The sequence below is a fragment of the Thecamonas trahens genome (assembly GCF_000142905.1).
Source record: "Thecamonas trahens ATCC 50062 unplaced genomic scaffold supercont1.25, whole genome shotgun sequence".
NCBI lineage: Eukaryota > Apusomonadida > Apusomonadidae > Thecamonas > Thecamonas trahens.
The window spans coordinates 410,289-429,454 of NW_013657655.1; the positions used below are offsets into that span (position 1 = coordinate 410,289).

General features: G+C 63.8%; 7 protein-coding genes across 7 annotated transcripts; 3 read left to right on the top strand and 4 right to left on the bottom strand.

The window, feature by feature from the left end:
• Window positions 1-136: 136 nt before the first annotated feature.
• Window positions 137-2,551, top strand: AMSG_06090 (uncharacterized protein; the record flags this gene model as incomplete). Its single annotated transcript, XM_013902139.1, has 2 exons — window positions 137-164; window positions 999-2,551. 2 exons carry the CDS (start codon window positions 137-139, stop codon window positions 2,507-2,509), a joined length of 1,539 nt encoding a protein of 512 aa, XP_013757593.1. The 3' UTR covers window positions 2,510-2,551.
• Window positions 2,552-2,558: 7 nt separating this feature from the next.
• Window positions 2,559-4,097, bottom strand: AMSG_06091 (uncharacterized protein; the record flags this gene model as incomplete). Its single annotated transcript, XM_013902140.1, has 1 exon — window positions 2,559-4,097. One exon carries the CDS (start codon window positions 4,095-4,097, stop codon window positions 2,559-2,561), a length of 1,539 nt encoding a protein of 512 aa, XP_013757594.1.
• Window positions 4,098-4,492: 395 nt separating this feature from the next.
• AMSG_06092 (uncharacterized protein) lies at window positions 4,493-5,452 on the top strand. Its single transcript, XM_013902141.1, has 3 exons — window positions 4,493-4,559; window positions 4,702-4,837; window positions 5,147-5,452. The coding sequence occupies exons 1-3, from the start codon at window positions 4,515-4,517 to the stop codon at window positions 5,419-5,421; spliced, it is 456 nt and encodes a 151-aa protein (XP_013757595.1). The 5' UTR covers window positions 4,493-4,514; the 3' UTR covers window positions 5,422-5,452.
• Window positions 5,381-11,594, bottom strand: AMSG_11936 (uncharacterized protein; the record flags this gene model as incomplete). The annotated part of the gene is made up of 2 exons (XM_013902162.1): window positions 5,381-9,912; window positions 10,603-11,594. 2 exons carry the CDS (start codon window positions 11,592-11,594, stop codon window positions 5,484-5,486), a joined length of 5,421 nt encoding a protein of 1,806 aa, XP_013757616.1. The 3' UTR covers window positions 5,381-5,483.
• A 224-nt stretch (window positions 11,595-11,818) lies between these two features.
• AMSG_06095 (uncharacterized protein) lies at window positions 11,819-12,636 on the top strand (the record flags this gene model as incomplete). The annotated part of the gene is made up of 2 exons (XM_013902142.1): window positions 11,819-12,601; window positions 12,625-12,636. The coding sequence occupies 2 exons, from the start codon at window positions 11,819-11,821 to the stop codon at window positions 12,634-12,636; spliced, it is 795 nt and encodes a 264-aa protein (XP_013757596.1).
• A 45-nt stretch (window positions 12,637-12,681) lies between these two features.
• AMSG_06096 (sodium-independent sulfate anion transporter) lies at window positions 12,682-14,385 on the bottom strand (the record flags this gene model as incomplete). The annotated part of the gene is made up of 1 exon (XM_013902143.1): window positions 12,682-14,385. The coding sequence occupies one exon, from the start codon at window positions 14,383-14,385 to the stop codon at window positions 12,682-12,684; it is 1,704 nt and encodes a 567-aa protein (XP_013757597.1).
• Window positions 14,386-14,855: 470 nt separating this feature from the next.
• AMSG_06097 (uncharacterized protein) lies at window positions 14,856-19,166 on the bottom strand (the record flags this gene model as incomplete). Its single annotated transcript, XM_013902144.1, has 2 exons — window positions 14,856-18,354; window positions 18,982-19,166. 2 exons carry the CDS (start codon window positions 19,164-19,166, stop codon window positions 14,856-14,858), a joined length of 3,684 nt encoding a protein of 1,227 aa, XP_013757598.1.

Consider the following 19,166-nt stretch of genomic DNA (forward strand, 5'->3'; position numbering starts at 1 on the left):
TACTCCTTGTCGTTCCACTTCTGCTCACGACGACGGGTGCGCAGCGCGCGTGCCGTGTTGATTCCACGAGGCTTGCTGTTGTCGTCGTCGGTTGGATGTCGGCGGAGGGGGGGGGGGGTGAGTCCAGAGTCGGGGCATGGGGACGTTCTACGCACAGCGGACAAGTGCTGTAGAGAGTGCACATTCTCGGCATGTCGCTAGGGCAGTGGCTTGCGTGGGTGTGTCCCGTGGCGAGCGGCAGCGGTGGCCATGCTGGGCCCAGGGCGAGTCATACAAATTCTGCCAAAAATACGGCATCGGCCGAGGGTACTGGCGGGAGGCACTTCAGCTGGTGCAGCATAGGGGAGGAGGTGATGGGGGGAAGGGGGGGAGGATGGAAAGGAGATGCACAGGATAGTGTCTGGCTACGAGTCCCTGTGGTGAGCCTTCTGGCTGTGGTGTCTACGTACCCCTTGCCCATGTTGAGAGTTCGAGTAAAGTGTGTGTGACTGATGGACGGCTGGCCACCATTCGACCATTCGTCACTTTGTTGTATTGATCCTGTCCTCAATTCCCACTATGCCTTCGAATCGAATCCATTGCACACAGTGCCAATGAACCGAATCCCATTATCAATAGCCAACGATTGTTGTTGTTGTTGTTGGGGAGGGGGGGAGAGGGGATTAATCGTTCGCCAACGATTATCTCTCGGGTGCCTTGCTTTCGTTCCCCCCCCCCCCCCCGCCCCTCCCCCCCCCGCTCCTCCTCCTTTTCCTTCCTCAACCTTTGCTGTTCCTGCCGCCGGCCGCCGCTCGACTCACGCCGCCAGCGCCTGCAAGGGAAGGGCGCGTGCGACAGAGTGTGGGAGGGGGAGAAGGCACACCTCACCCTCCCTCCCCCCCCCCCTCCCCCTCCCATATCTACCTCTGGCATGCACATCCGCCTCGTGGTTGTGCTGGCTGTCGCCGTGGCGGCGGCGGTGGTCTTCCTCGGCGGCGAACCCGTGGCGGCGACGGCAGGCGCGCGGGTGAGCTCCGGCCTGGCGATATGGATCCCATTCTCGGAAACACCCGCAGCGAGTGCAGCCGACGTGGCGCCGGTAGGTGGCAAGCCGTCTGCGGTGGACGTGGCACTGGAGCTAAAGCACGTGACATGGCTCTCGTCGCTGGCACCGGCGGGCGGGTACGAGCCGGCGGGCGTGGCCATCGCGCCTGGGTGCGGGACGTGTGGCGCGCCCGGAGTGAGCGACAAGCTCGCCATCAGCTCGCTGGCGGATGCGAGCTTTGCCTCACAGCGCGGGTTTTCCATCGATCTCTGGTTCCGCGTCCATAACACGTCGCTACACGCGCCGCTGCTCGACGTGGCGCTTGCAGCCGGCGACCTCGAGCCCGGGTGCTCGTCGGGTGCGACGACGCTGCGGTCGTTTGCGGTGGCCCAGCGCGGCGATGTGCTCGAGTGGTCACTGTCGGACAAGATCAGCTCGGTAGACACGTGTCGGACGTGCGCGTCGGCAGCCGGCACTCTTGTGGCCGGCGAGCTGTACCACGCCGTCGCCGTGGTCTCTGACGGCACCTCCCCGTCGGTTATGGACCTGTACATCAACGGGGTGTCGGTTGCGTGCGGTGCGTCGGTGAGCGGCGCGGCGACCACCATTTCGGCGTCATGGGTGACTGGGCCCAACTCGCGCTGGCTGGCGCTTGGAGGCCGGGTCTCTTCCTCGGACTACGACCTGTGGACCGGCAAGCTTTACTCGGTCGCGCTGTATGCGGCGCCGCTGACGCCCAGCGAGGTGCAGACCAACTACCGCGCCGGCGAGTACAACCATGTTCCGGTGGCGCTGGCGCACACGGTGGCCACGCTCGAGGATACGGCGGTCTTGGTCCAGCTCAACGCTTCGGATCCGTACGACTCGGTCTTCACCGCGCGGATCACTACGCTGCCACTCTCGGGCGCGCTGTACCAGTCGAGCGAGGCCGGCGGGCCAGCGGTGGCGGGAGCAATCACGACCGTCCCTACGGTGGTCACCTCGGCGTACAACCGGGTGTGGTACGTGCCGGCGGCCAACGCGTCTGGCGTGGGCCTCGCCTCGTTCGCGTACACCATGGACGATTCGGAAGCTGTGTCGGCACCGGCGACGGTGACGGTCGACGTGAGCGCGGTCGACGATCCGCCGGCGGTGCTGGCGTCTGTGGCGGCGGTGGCAGCCGGCGGCGGGGCGACGGCCATTCCGGGCCTCTCTGTGGCCGAGCCCGACGGCGAGACGCTGAGCCTCGTCCTGCAGGCCGACTCGGGCCTGCTCACTCTCGGCTCGCTGACCGGGCTCATTTGCCGGGTTGGCTCGTGCGCCGGAGACACTGCGCTGATGGTGGAGGGCTCCGCGACGGCGCTCAATGCCGCGCTCGGCTCGCTCTCGTACTCGACGCTCCTGCTCGCCTCGGGCTCGGACACCGTGGTGGCGCGGGTTAACGACGCGTCTGGCGGGCCGTGGGCCGAGGCTTCTGTCGCCGTCACCGTCACTACGTCGTGCTGAGGCAAAGTCGCTTGGCTACAGTAAACGCCACGTGTGCATGCATGTGCTTTTACGGCGACGGGATCGAGTCGTAGCCGCCGCGGCCGCGGCCGTCGGCAGCGGCCAGCGACGGGCGGGTGCCCGAGAGCGTGGGCGTCTCGACGCCCTGGTACCGGACCGAGGCGTAGTCACCGGATCGGACCTTGCGCAGCATGTACGCGTCCGAGTGGTAGTAGCGACGAAGACCAAAGCCGACGCAGGCGCCGAGCACAACGATGATTCCCACGCCGAGGCCAACCAGCCACAGCGCTGGCGGAGTCCGGTGGCGGGTGATGGGCGCAATCGGGATGGCCGGAGCAGGCGGCGGCGGCGCCGGCGCGTGCTGGTCGACATCAATCTGGACAGCAAAGGGCGCGGTTCCGCCGCGCGGCGCTGGCGCTGTCACATTGCTCGTCGGCCCGGCGACGGTGAGCGGGCCGTGTGCATAGCTGCCGGCAACGAGCACGCCCTGCGCGCCAGCGTGTGACTTGGGGAGGCCGACCAGGTCAGCGCGGGAGCCGACAAGCGTGCCATCGAGCACGGCGTGGCGGAGAACGTCGCCCGACGCGGATGAGAGCTCGAGTATGACGGCTGGCGCGTAGAGCGCCTCGGCTTCGTTCTCGCCGGCGAGGCCGGTGAGGACAAGGAGCGACCAGGTGTTGAGTGGTGCGAAGAGTGCGGCTACGCCCTGGGCCTCTGCTCGCGGGTAGACGCTTGACCACAGCGGCGTCGAGCCGAGCGACGGTGGGTACATGAGAACCGAGGCGCCAACACCGTCGCCGTCGTCAAGGATGGCCGAGCCGACGGCGACGTTGCCGGACTCGGGCTCAACAGCCAGCGCCACATGTGGCAGCGAGGGCGTCCGCAGCAGCGAGTACGGCGCAAGCGCGTGGCTGATCCACGCGCCGGTCTCGGCAGAGAGCTCGGCGACCACAACGACCGAGGCTGTTGCCGGGTTCGAGCAGACCAGAGGCCCGGCACTGGGCCCACCGGCCACAACCCAGCGCCCGCAGCCGGAAAGCAATCCGGCAACGTAGACAGTCACGCCGCCGGGCGCCGCGACAATGCTCTCGACAACCAGGCGGGCGTCGCCGGCGTTGTCGGCGACGAGGCCAGCCTGCCACAGCTCCGAGCCGTCGACCGACGAGAGGCCGACGACTCCAGACGAGCCATTGTACGGTGAGTGAGCCACGGTAGCAGCAACCACCAGCACATCAACGCCGTTCACAAACTGGCTCGCCACACGGCCGACCACTCGCGGCGAGACCGGCGCACCGGGGGCCTGCGAGCGGCCGATCTCGGTCGTCCACGCCACCGATCCGTTTGTGGTGTGGAGAGCAAGCGACCAGGAGAGCGAAGAGGGAGCCCATGAGAGCCGAGCAACAGTAGCCGGAGCAAGGCATGTCACATCGATGATGTCCAGCCCGACAGGAAGAACGCGAGACCAGAACGGCGTCAGCTCTCCGTTTGCCACAATGACAGCGGCCAGAAAGGCATGAACCGAGCCAGCAGGAGCAGTGACGACCACATCCTGCGCCAGAGCCAGCGATCCGTTGAAGCGACCGGCCATGGCCACCACATCACCCGGCAAGCCTCCATTGCTACAGCCTCCACTCGCCGTCAGCCAAGCCGGAGACTCGGAGACACCGCCGAAGACAGACGTGGGCGTGAGCCCGAAGCACGCCGATGCGCACACCGCCAGAAGAACCAGCAGACATACCCCGTGACGCCAATGCATGCGTGTATGTATGTGCGTGGGGTATGTGTACGTGTGGTGTGTGTGTGTGTGTACGTGTGTGAGTGTGAGTGTGAGTGAGTGTGTGTGTGTGCCTTTGCGTGGGGGGGTGGCGAGCGGTGGTCGTGCGGTCACGGGGTCTGTGGCAGGTGGTCGGTCGATGGGTGGTGGCCGGTGGTGGGCGGTGGTTGGTCGGTCGGCCTGGGAAGTCGGGTCAGGGTCAGGGGACATCCGACTCGACTTGGCGCCAACATGTCCGAGCCCGAGTACGAGGCAACGCTCGAGAAGGAGCTTGGCGTAGGTCAATCCCTTCCCCCCTCCCCTCCCCCTCCCCTCCCCTCCCCTCTTCCCCCTCCCTTGTCCCTTATTCTCCACCTTCACTGCTCCTTGCTCCCGCTCACCCTTCTCCATCCCCATCTCCATCCCCCGTCCCATGCAGCGTCTGGAAGAGGACTACGAGGCGCAGGTGGAGTCCGGCGGTACGGTCTCGCTCGGAGTAGCCACCAACTTTGCCCATAGGCTCATTGCCTCTACCTGTGCAGAGGATCTGGAACGGGGTGTCGACATTCTCCAGGGTACGGAAGAATCATGGTGCTGCTGCGGGTTGCTGCCTTCTTTTCTGCCCGCCCGGCTTGCTTGGTCTTGCTGCTGCGTTGACGCGTTGCTGCCGCACGCCCTGATGGCCGCAGGCGAAGTGGGGCTGGGGGTGGGGGGCTATGTGACGAGAGGTGTTATGGAGGGGCTGTGTGTGTGCGCATGTGCGTGGGGCTGTGCGTGTGTGTGCGCGCGCGTGTGTGTGTGTGTGTGTGTGTGTGTATGTGTGATGTGCGCGTGCGTGTGCGTGTGCGCGGAGAGAGAGACAAGACTCATGGTGGGAGGAGCAGGCATGGAGGACGCGATGGGCATGGAGAGCATGGACTCGGAGTCCTTGCTGCGGCTTGCCAGAGGGCTGTTCCGACTGCAGCGGCACTCGAGCGCGCGCAAGTATGTGGACGAGGTTCTGATGCGCGAGCCCAACTACACTGATGCCATTATTCTCAAGCGCATGATCGATGACTCTGTCCGGCGTGAGGGCCTCAACGGCGTTGTACTTCTTGGCTCATGGGCGCTCTTCCTGGTGGCAGCAGGCATCACGTTTACACGGTGGAACAAGCGCTGAGCAATGGCGAGTAAAGGCCGCACTCCTCGGCGTCGTCGTATCGTGACCACACACGGATGTCTTCACAAGCTGCCGAGCTGGCCAGCGTTGACCAGGTCAAGGAGCTCGGCGATGGTAGGGCGGAGGGCCGGATCAGTGTCCCAGCAGCGGGCCACAGTCTCGCGCACGCCGTTGGGCAGCAGGTCGACAGCTGGCCGCCAGCCGGAGAGCAGCCGGTAGCCGACCTCGAGCGCGTTTTCGCCGCGGAAGGCGGCCTGGCCAGTGGAGAGCTCGTAGAGGAGCGAGCCAAAGATAAAGACGTCGGTCTCCGGGCGGGAAGCTTCGCCGCGCAGCGTTTCAGGTGCGGTGTACGCTGCCGAGGGAATGGCGGTCATCGTTCCGAGGTGCATGCGAAGGATGTCCATGCCAAAGTCGGTGAGCGCCACGGCGGCGACTCGCGGCCGGGTTAGTGCCGGTTCCGTGCGGAGCTTGACAAAGACGTTGTTTGGCGAGAGTGCACCGTGGCCGGCGCCGGTGGCGGCGTGCAGCGCCGCGAGCGCTACAAGCAGGCATTTGACCAGGCACAGTCTGTCTAACGACGACATTGAGCCCGCGGCCTCAGTCATGGACGGATGGTTGAGCTGTGCAAAGACGACAGCGATGTACGGGCTCTCGACGCAAAGCCCGACCGGCCCGGCGAGCGCCGAGTGTGCTCCTCCCGCGCGCGAGGCCTTGGCTGTGCTGGCAGCAACACTGATGAGCTGCGCAGGCTCGAACCGCTGCTTCAGCAGAACCTTGACGGCAACAGGGCCAAGCGGTGTTGTTGCCGAGTAAACGGTGGCGTACGAGCCGAGCTCCCGCTTCCCGCCCTGGCCAATCAGCGCCGCGATGTCCCGGGCTGAGTACAGCGTCATGAGGCCTGCTGGCTGCGAGCGGCGCATTGACATGGAGTGCGTCAGCGAGGCGGAGAAAGACGTGTCGTGTGGGAGGCCGATGATTGCATCGACTTCAGCGAACGACTGGCCCACGTCAGGGTGTGAGCTCATGTCATCAGCGAGGACAGTTCCGAGGTTGTCGTCGATGGACGCAAGAGCGGTCTCGTCGTCCGACACAAGCGCCTCGTCGGCGTCGTTGCTTGACTCAGTCAGTGCGCTCGGGCCGGCGACATCACCGTTGGTCCGCGTATCTACGCGCGGCTTGGGCTTTTGCTTAATGCGGAAGAGGAGGGCCGCATCGGCGGCCACAGGCTCGACAAGCAGCTGGTCATGCCCGGGCATGGCCATGTCGTCAAAGAGCGACGGCCCAATGTAGACGCCCGGTTCGAGGCTGGTTAGGCCGCCGGGACTGGTCGACTCGCAACGTGAAAGCGACGACACCGAGTCTGTGTCGGTCGGCTCGAGCCGGAGGAGCGACGGCGGGAGCGAGCCGCCAAATGCGGCCTGCCATACGTCCTTCAGCTCGTCCATGACCGCGCCGTGGAAGACGAGCTCGTCGGCAGTCGACGGCGCCGCACCCTGAGCCGTCGAGGTGAAGACCTGCAGCGCCGAGGTCGAGGTGATACTACCATGCGCAGCGACGGCAAGCAGCGGGCCAACACGCTTACAAATGGAGAGTATGCCTTGTATGACGTTGCCGAGCTGGCGCGGATCCTGCAGCGAGATAGTGACCGATTCAAGGGTCCACGAGAGGATGGCGCCGTGGGCCTGGGTCGCCACCACGCGCGTCCTAGCGTGGAATCGACGCAGAGCCTGGGCGGTGGCGTCCGGGGCCAGAATGAGACGCGAGCCGAGTTTGGCGACGACGACGTGGACGAGGACAACCGAGCCCGACGGAGCGGCCGGTGACGACGGCGGAATGACGTTAGTTGGGTCATAGAGCGAGGCGAGGCGCGAAACAATCTGGGCCGGCAGTGGCCGCGCCACCGGGTCGTGATGCCAGAGCGCCTGAATGAGCGAGCGAAGCTGGCTGAGCTGCGGCGGAACGGCGCGGATGTCTGGCCGGCGGCCGTGGATGACGTCGAGGGCAAGCGCCAGCGGGTTGACTTGCGGGTAGAGCTCTGCGCGGGATGCCAGCTCCCATAGTGTGATGCCGAGCGCGTACATGTCGGACGCGGTGGTGAGCGCGGTGCTGCCGCCGATAAGCACCTCAGGCGCGGCCCAGAAAATGGAGCCGACATTGGGTCCGGTGCCTGCGGCCGACGTCTCTGTGGTCATTGGCGACTGAGGCGGCGTGAGCCGTGGCGTGGTCGAGTGCTCTGGGACCGGGCCGACCTTGTTCCTACGGCGGGTGCGGGTCGCTGATGCGCGGCTGTCGTGTGCGCCGCCCGATTCAAAGAGCGAGATCGACATACCGGTTGTGACCAACTCCTGAGCGCCGTCCGAGGCGTCGATATTGACTGGGCGCCCGGCGGGTGTGGCAGGCGCAGAAGAGTTGGCGGCGTTCATGCAGAGCGCGGGCAAGGGCTGACCGGTTGGCGCCTTGATTGAGGCGAGGCCAAAGTCGGCAATCTTGGGTACCCAGTTTCCGTCAAAGAGCACGTTGAGCGACTTGAAATCGCCGTGGACGACGCCGGCGTGTGCCAGATACTGCAGGCCAAGGGCAATGTGGTGGGCCCAGCGGAGGACAATAGACGAGTCGAGGAAGAATGCGTCTGAGGCGAGGACGTCGGCGAGATTCCCGCGCGACATAAACTCGGTCACAATCGCCGGCGGATCGAGGTGGATGCCCATGAAGAGCACAATGTTGGGGTGACGGAGGCGGAGGAGCATGCTCGCCTCGTCGACAAACTCACGCATCTGCCGGCCCTGCAGCGGGCCTGCACGGGTTCTCTTGACAGCCACCTGGGTCCCGCGCCACATGCCGCGGTAGACGACGCCATATGAGCCGGTACCCACCACCGGCCCGAGGCTCACGTCCTCGGCTGGGATGACCAGCTCGGCGTCCGACTGGAGGCGGAAGGTGGTGACCGACCGGTGGCGGAGAACGATGATGGCGACGACAGCAACAACGGCGGAGCAGACGCACGCGGCCGCGAGCGCGATGGCGACAACAGCCGCAGTTGAGAGCGCACCCGCCGACATGCTCACAGACCGAGAAGGTGGCGAGAGCTTAAGGGTGTACCCGAGGCGAAGTTCAGACGAGACCTGTAGACCAGGAGCGTGCGCGATGGCGCGGATCTCGTGGGCACCGTCAGTGGAGAGCGAGATATGCTGGGCAAAAACGAGGGCGTCGGTAGTCGGCTTGGTCCCATCAAGAGTGTAGTAGAGAGTGGCGCCGCGGGTGAGGCTCGAGAGGACAACCGCAAGCTCGTCGGTGTATGTGCCAGACGGATGCGAGGCTGTCGGTGCGACGGTAAGCGAGAGGATTGACGCGAGGCGGACGGCCTCCAGGCTCGGAAGCTCGGCGTCAAAGTGGGCGGCCAGAGCGGTGGCGGATCGATTGGCCATGGCGTCAAGGCCAAAGGAGAAGGCGCTGTACTCGAGGACGAGATCAATGACGCCAAAGCCAGCAAGCGAGCGCTCAAAGATGTCCGAGGCAGCCGCGAGCTTGGCCTTGGCCACTTCCGAGCGCGGGTGTGTGACGAGCGAAAAGAGTGAGGGTCGCAGCGGCAAGCCCGACATGACGCTTGCGGCGGTGAAGGCAGCGGCATAGTGGGTCGTGTTCCCGGCGTGGGCAACAAATGCCATGGCCTCATCTGGGTGAAGGGCGGTGCGCGGGACAGCAAGAGTGACGAGCGTCATTAGAACGCCCGGGATCGAGTTTGGCGGCGCCGAGCCACGAGCGCCATCGTAGGCCGGAAAGACAAAGGCACCGATGTCAGCGGAGGGCATGCCCGCGAGGATGGGAAACATGGTAAAGGCTTCAAAGCCGCAGAACATGGCAACGTGGCCATGGGCCATGTCCTGAGGCAAATACGGGGCCGTGCCGTTGACGTGTGGGTTGGGCACCCCAAGATAGCCGGCGGTCATCAGATCGGCGAGCTCGTCAAAGGTGGCACGGACTCGCGGATCGGTGAATGCGATGCGGCCGTTGAAGAACTTTTTGTAGAAAGCGTTGCCATGCATCCGCAGCGCAAGCTCGTCAAAGTACGCAGTGTTGGGAAAGAGCGGCGTGTCAGCGGCGAGACAGCCGATACCGGCGGCGGTCACGGCGGCGCACACAGCCTTGAGCTCCGAGAGGGTGCGCGGCGGCGAGAGGCCAAGCGCGTCAAAGATTGGCACCGAGTACATGCACATGTTAGGCTCGGCCGAGATAGGGACAGCGTACATGGCGCCGTCTGCGCCGCGCGAGCGGGCGATGGCAGCAGGCACAACGTCGTCCCACACGCCAAGCGCATCCCACACGTGGTCGAGAGGATAGTAGTTGTCGCCAGTCAGCAGATTGAGGCCACCACCACCAAGGTATGATGGTACAACGTCTGCACCACGCGAGGCTTGTAGCCATGGGGTGTACTTTGAGGCATCGGGTGAGAAGGCGACGTAGATGAGGTCTGCTTGGGCACCTTCTGGGCGGCTGTTGTACTCGTTGACGAGAGCGGCGAACGCGGGCGAGGTACCAATGCGAGGATCAATGGAGGTGTATACCCGTAGCCTCGGACGTAGCCCGTGGACACCGTTCATCCACACCAGCAACCACACCAGCAACCACACAAGCACCAGCCCGCTCCTCGATGCGTTCATACTGTGGTGGTGGAGGCGACAGCCGAGTTTTTCTCCCCCAGCACGTGGAAGAGGAACGGAACGGAGGTATGCACGTATGTGCCTGTGTGCAAGGAGTGGTATGGGGTGGGTGGGGGGGGGTGGGGTGGAGGGGGCAGGGTGGGGGGTGGGGGTGTGGGGGTGTGGAGTGGGGAGGGTACGGTTGAGGAGTGTGGGGTGTGGGGGGGGCGAGGGCTGTAATGGTGGTATGATGGTGCCGACTTTGGTTGGAGTGAAGAGCGAGTTTGTCTGGTTGGGTCTGGGGATGAGGTTACCGGGATTGGGAGCCAGGATGAAGGCGAAGGGGAAGAAGAGTGGGGGTAGGGGGGGGGTAGGGATTGGAGGGTGTGTGTGGTGGTGGTGGTGATGGGTGCGGGTGTGTCTGGGGTTAGTGTAGGTTGCAAACGTGTGGCAGGTAGTGTGATGAGGTTGGTCAATCAAGGACGTGTGCACACTAATTGGCAGAGCATGTGAAAAGGGCGTGGGCGTGACGGAGCGGTGCTACCAGTCAGCGCGCGGACCAAAGACGCCATTTGTCATCTTGGTATCACGGGGGATGACGGCGCCAGAGATCCACTGCGTAGCGACAAAGTCCTTGTGGCGGGCGGCGTATTCGGGGTTCATCTTGCCACGCTGGTTGACTTCAGGCGCATGCGGACGTTCAGCAAACTTGAGCCAACAGTCGCCCTTGGTGTGTGTGTGTGCGTCGGGCTCGAAGCACTCGTCGTCAGGGCAGTAGACCCAGAGGTTGCAGGGGAACTGATTGGCTTTGAGGTCGGGCTCAAAGTTGTAGCAGTCGAGAGCGCACTCGTAAGGTGAGTCCTTCTTGTTGTGTGGGCCCCACTTGACACCGATGCCGTCGTATGAGGCGCCGCGCTCCATCCAGACGGCGTAACCGTCGTTCGACTCGCCGCGGGCGATCCAGTCGGCCATGGTCGACGACTCGCCAAGGCAAGTCAGATTGACATGCTTGTAGCCATCGATGGCCGGCGATCCGCAATCGAGCGGCTCCAGGCTATCGCCGTCGTCGATCTTAGTTCCGTGGACGTTGACATCAAAGATGCGGATGCCGCGGTAGTCGACGACGCCGGCATCGTCCTCCGCCGCAGCATGCTCGACGTCTGTGACCGGAAGCACGTCGCGATGTGACTCTGCAGCGTGGATGCGCGCCGACTCGCCGTGGGCATCGTCCTGGGCCGTCTCGTCGCCAGCGTCGTCGCCTGCTGAGCCAAGCGCGTCCACGGCGGTGGCTTCGGCCAGGGAAGGCTCCTTTTGCGACGGATGACGCGTGTGCGGGCGTGAGTCTGAGCGTGTGTGCGAGTCCGAGTGCGGGTGCATGCGATCGGCGTCAGGCGAGTTTGGGAGATGGAGCTTGTGGGTGAAGAGCACGGTCCGCATGCGAGCTTCTGCCGAGTCCTTGTTCTTGGAGCTGAGCAGCAGGGCTGTGGCTGCGGTGAGGAGGACTGCTGCGAGGACCACATATCCACCCTTGCGCATGGTATGTATGTATGTATGTATGTATGTATGTATGTATGTATGTATGTATGTATGTATGTATGTGTGTGTGTGTGTGTGTGTGTGTGTGTGTGTGTGTGTGTGTGTGTGTGTGTGTGTGTGGTGGTGGTGGGTGGGTCGGTAGGTGGCGGTGGCGGTGGCGGAGTGAGTGACACCTCACGCAGACACCGAGCGGGCGCGAGGGCGGACGGCGACAAGTCGAACAGATGTTCCGATGGGCGTTCCGAGTGGTGGGGACGGGGGCGGCGGCAGCAGGGCTTGCCGTCTACTACACCTCGGATGTGCAAAGCATTCCCATACCGTCGTCGTCGCTGTTGGCAAAGGACGGGTCCGGGAGCCGTGACGCGTACGAGGTGGTGTTGAGAACGCAGAGCGAGAGGCGCCAAGCCGCGTCGGGCGGGAGTGTGGGCGGCGGGGGAGCACGAGGCCACACGCTACTGGCTGCAGCGTCGCCGGAGAGCCTCGCGCCAGCAGATTTGGTGCGGATCTGGCTGTCGTCGGCGGCGATGCTACCGGAGCGTGTGCTGCTGGATCCGCTGTTGCCACACGCGCCGCGTCCGCCGATGCCGACAGCGCCGCGGGCACCGGCGCTCCCGCGATGGAGCGAGCTCGACTCGATGGCCGGCATCAAGGCCGCCGGAGGCGCGCTGGGCGTCGAGGCGGCGCGGTGGGTGTGCTGGCTCGGCAGGCTCGGCCTGTGGATCCTCCCTCGACCGGCCGAGGCTAACACACGGCGGCATCTGGAGGGCTTGCGCGGGCGGACCGGCGAAGTCGCGTTTGGCTTCCGCATTGTCGCCGTTGCCCCGCACCAGGTGCTTCTCACACCGGCGGCCGCCTCGTGGGGCCCGCTCGAGTGGCCGGCCGGTATGCGGACGTGGATCGCGGTCGAGGGCGACCGGGTCCGCTTCGGCTCGTCGTCGGGCGGGCTTGCTGACGACGGCTCGTTCCTCGCAACCGTCGCCTTTGCCTTTCATGACCTCTACTCGCGTGTCATTGTCAAGTCGCTGGCAAGTGCCATCGATAGCCATTTGCGGAACGCGGTGGACCTTTGACATGGGGGGGTGGCGCTCTATCCACGTGGGTGGGTACCAGACGGGGCCTGGAGCGAAAATCGCGGCAGGAGCGAGTCGCTAGGCGATGGCGGTCGGCGTGGCAGTCGGCGGCGTACAAGGGTAAACGGCATGGCGCGGATGGCCGAAAATACGTTGTCGACGTCGGCCGAGGCGTGTGCGAGGAGCGTGTGGAGGTCTGCGGCCGAGGCGTGGAGGGTGGCCAGCGGGCGCTCACCAACGCCAGCCGCCATGATGGGGACGTCGGCGACGCGGTAGGCGGCGACGATGCGCTCGAGAAGGCGGATTCCCGATGCGTCGAGCGATGGCATGGCGGCAAGATCCAGGATGACCGCGACTGGCGGGAGCGGATCGGTAAGGAGGCCCATGGCGGCAGCCTCTAGCCGCGGAACGGCGGGGAAGAGGAGCGGGCCGGCGAGGTGCAGAACAGTTGCATCCTCGACAAATGAGACCTCGATCCGCGGGTGGGAGTTGAGGTAGAGCAGGGCAACGATAGAGGCGCCAAGGCCAATGGCGATGCCGTAGGCAATGCCGAGACCAAGGCAGGCAACAAAGGTGCAGCCGGCAACAGCAGTCTCAGCCGGCGACGTCCGCCAGAGAAAGACCCAGTGCGAGGCCTCGAACATCGGCACAACGGCGGTGATGATGATGGCGGCGAGCGAGACCTTAGGAACAAAGCAAAAGAGCGTCGTGAGCAGGTTGATGGCGAGGAGGACAATGACAGACGACATGATGCCGGCAAGCGGCGAGCGGGCGCCCGACCGCGATTGCACGGCCGAGCGCGAGAATGAGCCTGTGACCACAAAGGCCGAGGCAAACGAACCGAGCACATTGGCCATGCCCAGCGCAAAGAGCTCTTGCGAAGGCCCAACGTTGTAACCACGCGAGGCGCCGAATGCCTTGGCAATGGATATCGACTCAAGGAAGCCGACGGCGGCTGCCAGCGGGACGTACGGGCCGATTGCGGCGCCGATGCGCGGGAGCGAGCCAAGCGAAGGGACGGTAAACGAGGAGGCAAAGACAGACGGCACGTGGCCAGTGAGCGCAAATGGCGAGGAGGCACACGATGCACGGCAGTCAAGCGAGTGGCCGCAGGCGGCCTGATAGCCGACCACAAAGGCGGTACTGCCGAGGACGGCGATGGCGTTGCGAGCGGTGCCGAGGGCGCGGCAGAGCCGCGACGACGAGCCCCATGCGTCGCGAGCAGCCTTGAGAGCAACCACAACCGCGACTCCTCCCATGCCCAAAAGCAGATCTGGCCAGTGGTCGCGGACATTGATGCCCCAGTGCTCAAAGGTGCGGACGACGTCGTCGTAGAACGAGACCGACGAGCCCGAGGAGCCAAAGAAGTGATGAAGCTGGCCAAAGCCGATGGTGACGGCAGCTGACGAGACAAAGCCATCGATGACGGGCGCAGAGAGGAACGAGACCAAGCCGCCGGCGCGCACAAGGCTCGCCAGGATTTGGGTAGCGCCGGCCAAGAACGAGAGCACAGCCGCGGCAGCGACCTTGTCAGCGGGAGCCTCCATCGAGGCCACAGCATGTGCTACCATGAGCGACATGATGGCGGTTGGCCCGACAGCGATGTCGCGCGAAGTGCCGAGAACAGCATACACAAGGGGAGCAACCCATGCCGAGAGCAGGCCGTACTCGACAGGAAGGGTGGCGATCGATGCGTAGGCGAGCGCTTGCGGGACGACCATGAGCCCGACAGTGACCCCAGCCTCAGCGTCGGCCAGCAGCCACGAGAAGGGGTAGGTACGGAGCCAGGTCACGATAGGGAGGTGCGGTAGTGGAAGCCTTGGGGGCGGTAGCGCATGCCCGGATCATGGCCCATGTAGAGTTGGCACAAGAGCAAGTGCAGCTAGAGGTGTGGTTGGTGGCCGAGGTGCATGTCACGCGGACGGGGAGGGCGCCGGCGTGGGCCAGAACCACTCGACGCGCGACAGTCAGCCGATTGTCTGCGTCTCTCCAATGCGTGCTGAATGATAGTTCTGTATCGGTGAAGGTTGCTAGGCGCAATTGATTGATTGCGGGTGGTAGTGGTGACGTGGCACGTGGCGAGACGCAGTGCTGGCCAAAGTCGGCTGCGGCGATCGGCCAGGGCAAGTTGTGTGATGGAAAGGGCATGACTCTGCGTTGTGTTTGCATTTTAGTCTGTGTAAGCTGTTAGTTAGAGCAGGCCGTGGCGCATCTTAGCCGGCGGCTGGCTCGAGTCGGTGTTGCTGGCGTCGAGGCTGCGGTGATCGCCGCGACGACGCTTGCGCGACAGCGGCGGCGACGTCCCCCGCGACGGCGACGTCTCCGACGGCGACGGCTCCGAGAAGTTGCTTGCCTGGCGCATCCGGGCGAGTTGATGCGGAGTGCTGGAAAAGGCGGTGTCGTTTGAGGTGGCGGACCGCGGGTTGAGCGTGGTAGCCCGGACCTGCCAGCAGTCGATGATGACGGCGCCGCGGCCGGCAGCAGCTGCCTGGCGCCACAGCCGGCGGCTCGTGATGACGTCGCGCGCGGGCAGGTTGGCGGGATCCAGGGCCGGCAGGGCCAAGATGGCGGGAAGGGTAGTGGTGGAGATGAAGACCAGGCCTGCGTTGGGCTTGCAGTTTGTCTTGATGCAGCGGACGATCTTGGTGCCCGATCGCACACCTTGCGGCACGTCGCCGGTGGCGCCAAGGCCGACGATGCCCGGCGAGGGACGATGGATGGCGTTGTAGAAGCCGCTGACGACGTTCGAGTCGGGGTTTTTGGATCGAGCCACCAGTGCGAGCTGAGCCAGCTCGTCGTAGGAGATTGTACGGTTGGCCATCTCGATGTAGCAGCGCGGATGGACGGTGCTGGCGTCGAGGATGCCGGGACGGACGTAACGGATGTTTTTGGCATCGGGTAGAAGAGTGGCAGCATCGAGAGCGTTAAGGCGGCGGTTCTCGACATCCATAGCGACACACTTGTTGATTGTGGCGTTGATCCGGCCGATGGAAGCGGTGGTGTTGGTTTGTGTGACGCGGGTAAACTCGAGGATGCGGTCGTAGGTGATGTCGACGACAATGCCAAAGGCATGCGCGCCGGCATGGGCCGAGATCGGCCCCTCAGTGGAGAATCGGGCAAGAGCCAGGCTGGCGGCGAGAGCCTCGGCGATGAGTGGAGTTGTGGAGGTGGAGACGACGGCGAAGTACGACGACTCGCCGATCGCGTGCTTGTTAGTGGCAGCGAGGAAGTGCATGAACGCCTCAATCAAGATGGGCTCCTGTGCCACAAACACGATGCGACTGGCGTCACAAGGGACGCGAATCAGATGGTTGCCAAGCCACGGGATACCAGAGAGGGTGTTGTGGTAGCATGCGACCGCATCTTCGAGGGAGGACGGAGCGGTGTGGGCGATGGAGACATCGACGACAGCGAGCGGGCCGTTGGCATCGCTGTTGGCGGTGATGAAATCGTTGTACTCGCACTTGTTGGTGTCTGAGATTGCAGCAGCAAGCGTGACGTCCGAGCGGTCGTTGGCGATGTCGAGCATGAGGACGGCGGGCGGGTCAGCTCCAGGTGCTGGAGGGAACAAGTTGGCGCGGCAGCTTGAGAGACGGTTGATGGTGGTGTAGTCGTGGGGGGTCGCAGAGGCGTCGGTGAGGGAGAACGAGATGGTTGTGGCGACGGGATCGAGATCTCCGCGGAGGTTGTTTGCTACGGCGGCCACGATGCTGGGATCGTCGTTTTCCGCGGTGAGGATAGCACGCAGGTTGCTGGCGGTGTTGTAGCGGGCGTTCTTGATGGCGATGACGACTGCGCTCGAGTCGGCTCTGAGCTTCTCAACGGCCAACTTGAACTCGTTAAAGCGGAGGTTGGGCGTCGTTGGCGGCTTGATGGCAAAGGTCGCGGCGAGGTAGCACTTCTGAATGGCCTTGTTGAACGCCTTGACGACCCAAGAACGGATGGCAATGAGGAGTGCGGCGACAGCGGCAGTGACGGCATCGCGGTCGGCTGCTGTGATAGCGGCGTGGAGCTCGTGAAGGAACCGCTTCTCAGCAGAACGAGAGATGGTGGTAATGCTGGCGGTGTCGGGGACCATCAAGAGAGACAGAGCGTCCTTGTCGCGGTTGCGGATGTTGATCTCCAGGCTGTGCCTGATGCTGTCGGAGACAGTGCGAGCTGCGTCGTCGATCATGTTGCATGTGGTCGAGAGGAGAGCAGCGCCAACTTCGTCCGTGTTCTGGACGAGCGTGTTGGAGTCAGTTGCGTGGTCAGGGAATCGAAGAGGCTCATTGAGGCTTTCCACAATGAGCTCTGCGAGGATGTTGACATCATACGAACCGGTAAGGTAGTCGATGGTGGGGCCCAAGTCCTGGTCGTAACAAGCCTTGGTGTTCCGGATGGTGTCGACAGAGGTGTTGATGATGTCGGTGACGTCGGCGTTGACTGGAGCGAGATCGTTGACTTCCAGGGTACGGACGCGGCGAACGATGCGGGAGGCAGCGTTGGCGACGGTGCTGCCGGCAGCTGCACAAGCCCACTCGACCATATCCGCAAGCCAGGCGTGAGCACGAGTAGAAAAATCGAGGAGGCACGAGGCGGCAACACTAAGCAACTTGAGGTTGGTGATGTCGAGGAAGAGGTGCGGGGACGATGCGGCGCGGGCGGTGCGGGCGATCTGGCGAAGAAAAGGCCACGGATTGGTGTTGACAGGCACGGAAGCCGGGTCAATGGCCAAGAGGCAGGTCATGATAGCATCCGTTAGTTTGGCGTTGTCGTCGTCACCAAGGCTAGAGGCGTCGACGTTGCAGAGGTTGACAACAAACGGAACGCGAGCGTCGTCGATGGGGCGGGAGGCGATGGCCTGCATGAGGTGTTGCAGGTTGTTGGCGATGGCGACACGGCGGGTGATGACGCAGATGATGTCGATAGCGGCGATGGCGGCGGCGATGTCGTCGGGCGAGGCCTTGGGGCCGAGGCCGGGGACGTCGACCGGCTCGAGGTAGGGGCCGGTCTTCCAGGGGCCAACAGCCTCGATGACGGCGCCAGGAGGGGCAGAGGCGGAGGCGGAGGCAATGACGGCGGGCATGGTACGCCACTCGACAGGCGAGATGCTTACAGGATCTGAGCAGGGCGTACGCGTCTCGCGGTCGACGATGCGGACGATGAGCTGCTCGCGGTTGTAGACGAGGTGGACCGGAACGGTGGTGACCGAGTTGGCGCCCGCCGAAGACGGCAGTGGCCACTGCCCAAAGAAGTCTATGAGATCAGTGATGGGCAGATCTGGCTCTTGCTTGACAGCAATGGTAGCAAGAGTCTGCATATCGGCCACGAGCTGATTGAGGCGACAGGACTTACCGCAGCCCATGGGAGCAAAAATGGCCACAGTGACACGCCGGTGAAGAAAATTGTGAGTTACAGTACGGAACTCTGAGACCTTGGCGATATAGTTGCAGTCAGTGGGGGTCGCGAGCTCTGTCGCAATCTGGAGCTGGCTTAGGCGTTGGATGCTATCGAAGGACCGGACGGGGATAAGGCCGGTGGAAGGGTAGGTGGCAAGAAAATCCGATGTGGTTTGAACACGGCAGGCAGTGGAAGCGGTGGAAGAACAGTTGTTGGCCTTGCGGCGCTTGGCCTTGGCCTTGCGGCGCTTGGCCTTGGCCTTGCGGCGCTTGGCCTTGGTCTTGCGGCGCTTGTGGGAGGACTCGCGGCTTGAGCGAGATGGGTTGCTTGACTTCTCCATGGGTAAAGTCGAGTGGATGCCGGTGAGGAGTTGGCATATGTGTGGAAAAAGCGCAGGGTTTTGTTAAGGAAGTGGGACCAGAAACTGCAAAGTGCAAAATGCATCGGCTGGCAGGCTGATTTGCATTTTTGCACTTTTACTCTGCAGGGAATGTTGGGCCATGAGAGGTAGCGAAGGTGTGTACAAGGGTATGGTAGCATGTGTAGAAGCACTTGGATGGATATCTGTGTGGATGTGGATGTGCGTGTTGTCGATGAGGATGGGGGGGCTGAAGGTGAGCGATTTTGCACTTTTTGCCCTGGGCAGCGCCGGTGGCCATTGTTCCGCGGCGTAAAAGGGAGAGAGGGAGAAAGATAGGGGAGCTTGACATGCCGTACAAGCAAGACAGTGGGGAGAAGATAGTGTAGCGAGTGAATGGGGGAGGGAGTCTCTTTGTTGTGGTGTTGACGGCGCCGGTGGTGGTGGCAGGGAGGGGGGGTCCAGAGGCACCGGGCCGTGGCTACTTTCGATTGCGACATGCTACTTTCGATTGCGACATTACCGACTCTAGGCCGGCTAATGTAGTTGCTTGAGCTACTTTAGGCCTGCCAAATACATGATGACATCAATGCTGGCAAATGGACCCAGTGCGTGCAGGACTGCATCGTAGGTGTCGCAGTGATCAAGAAGGAGGGCCAACACGACGGCGTCGTTGATGTCGGCGGTGGGCGGTGGGGCGCCCGGGACGGCCTGGGTGGCAGGGTTGGGCTCAGAGGCGTTGGCGTGGTCTGTAGAATCCAT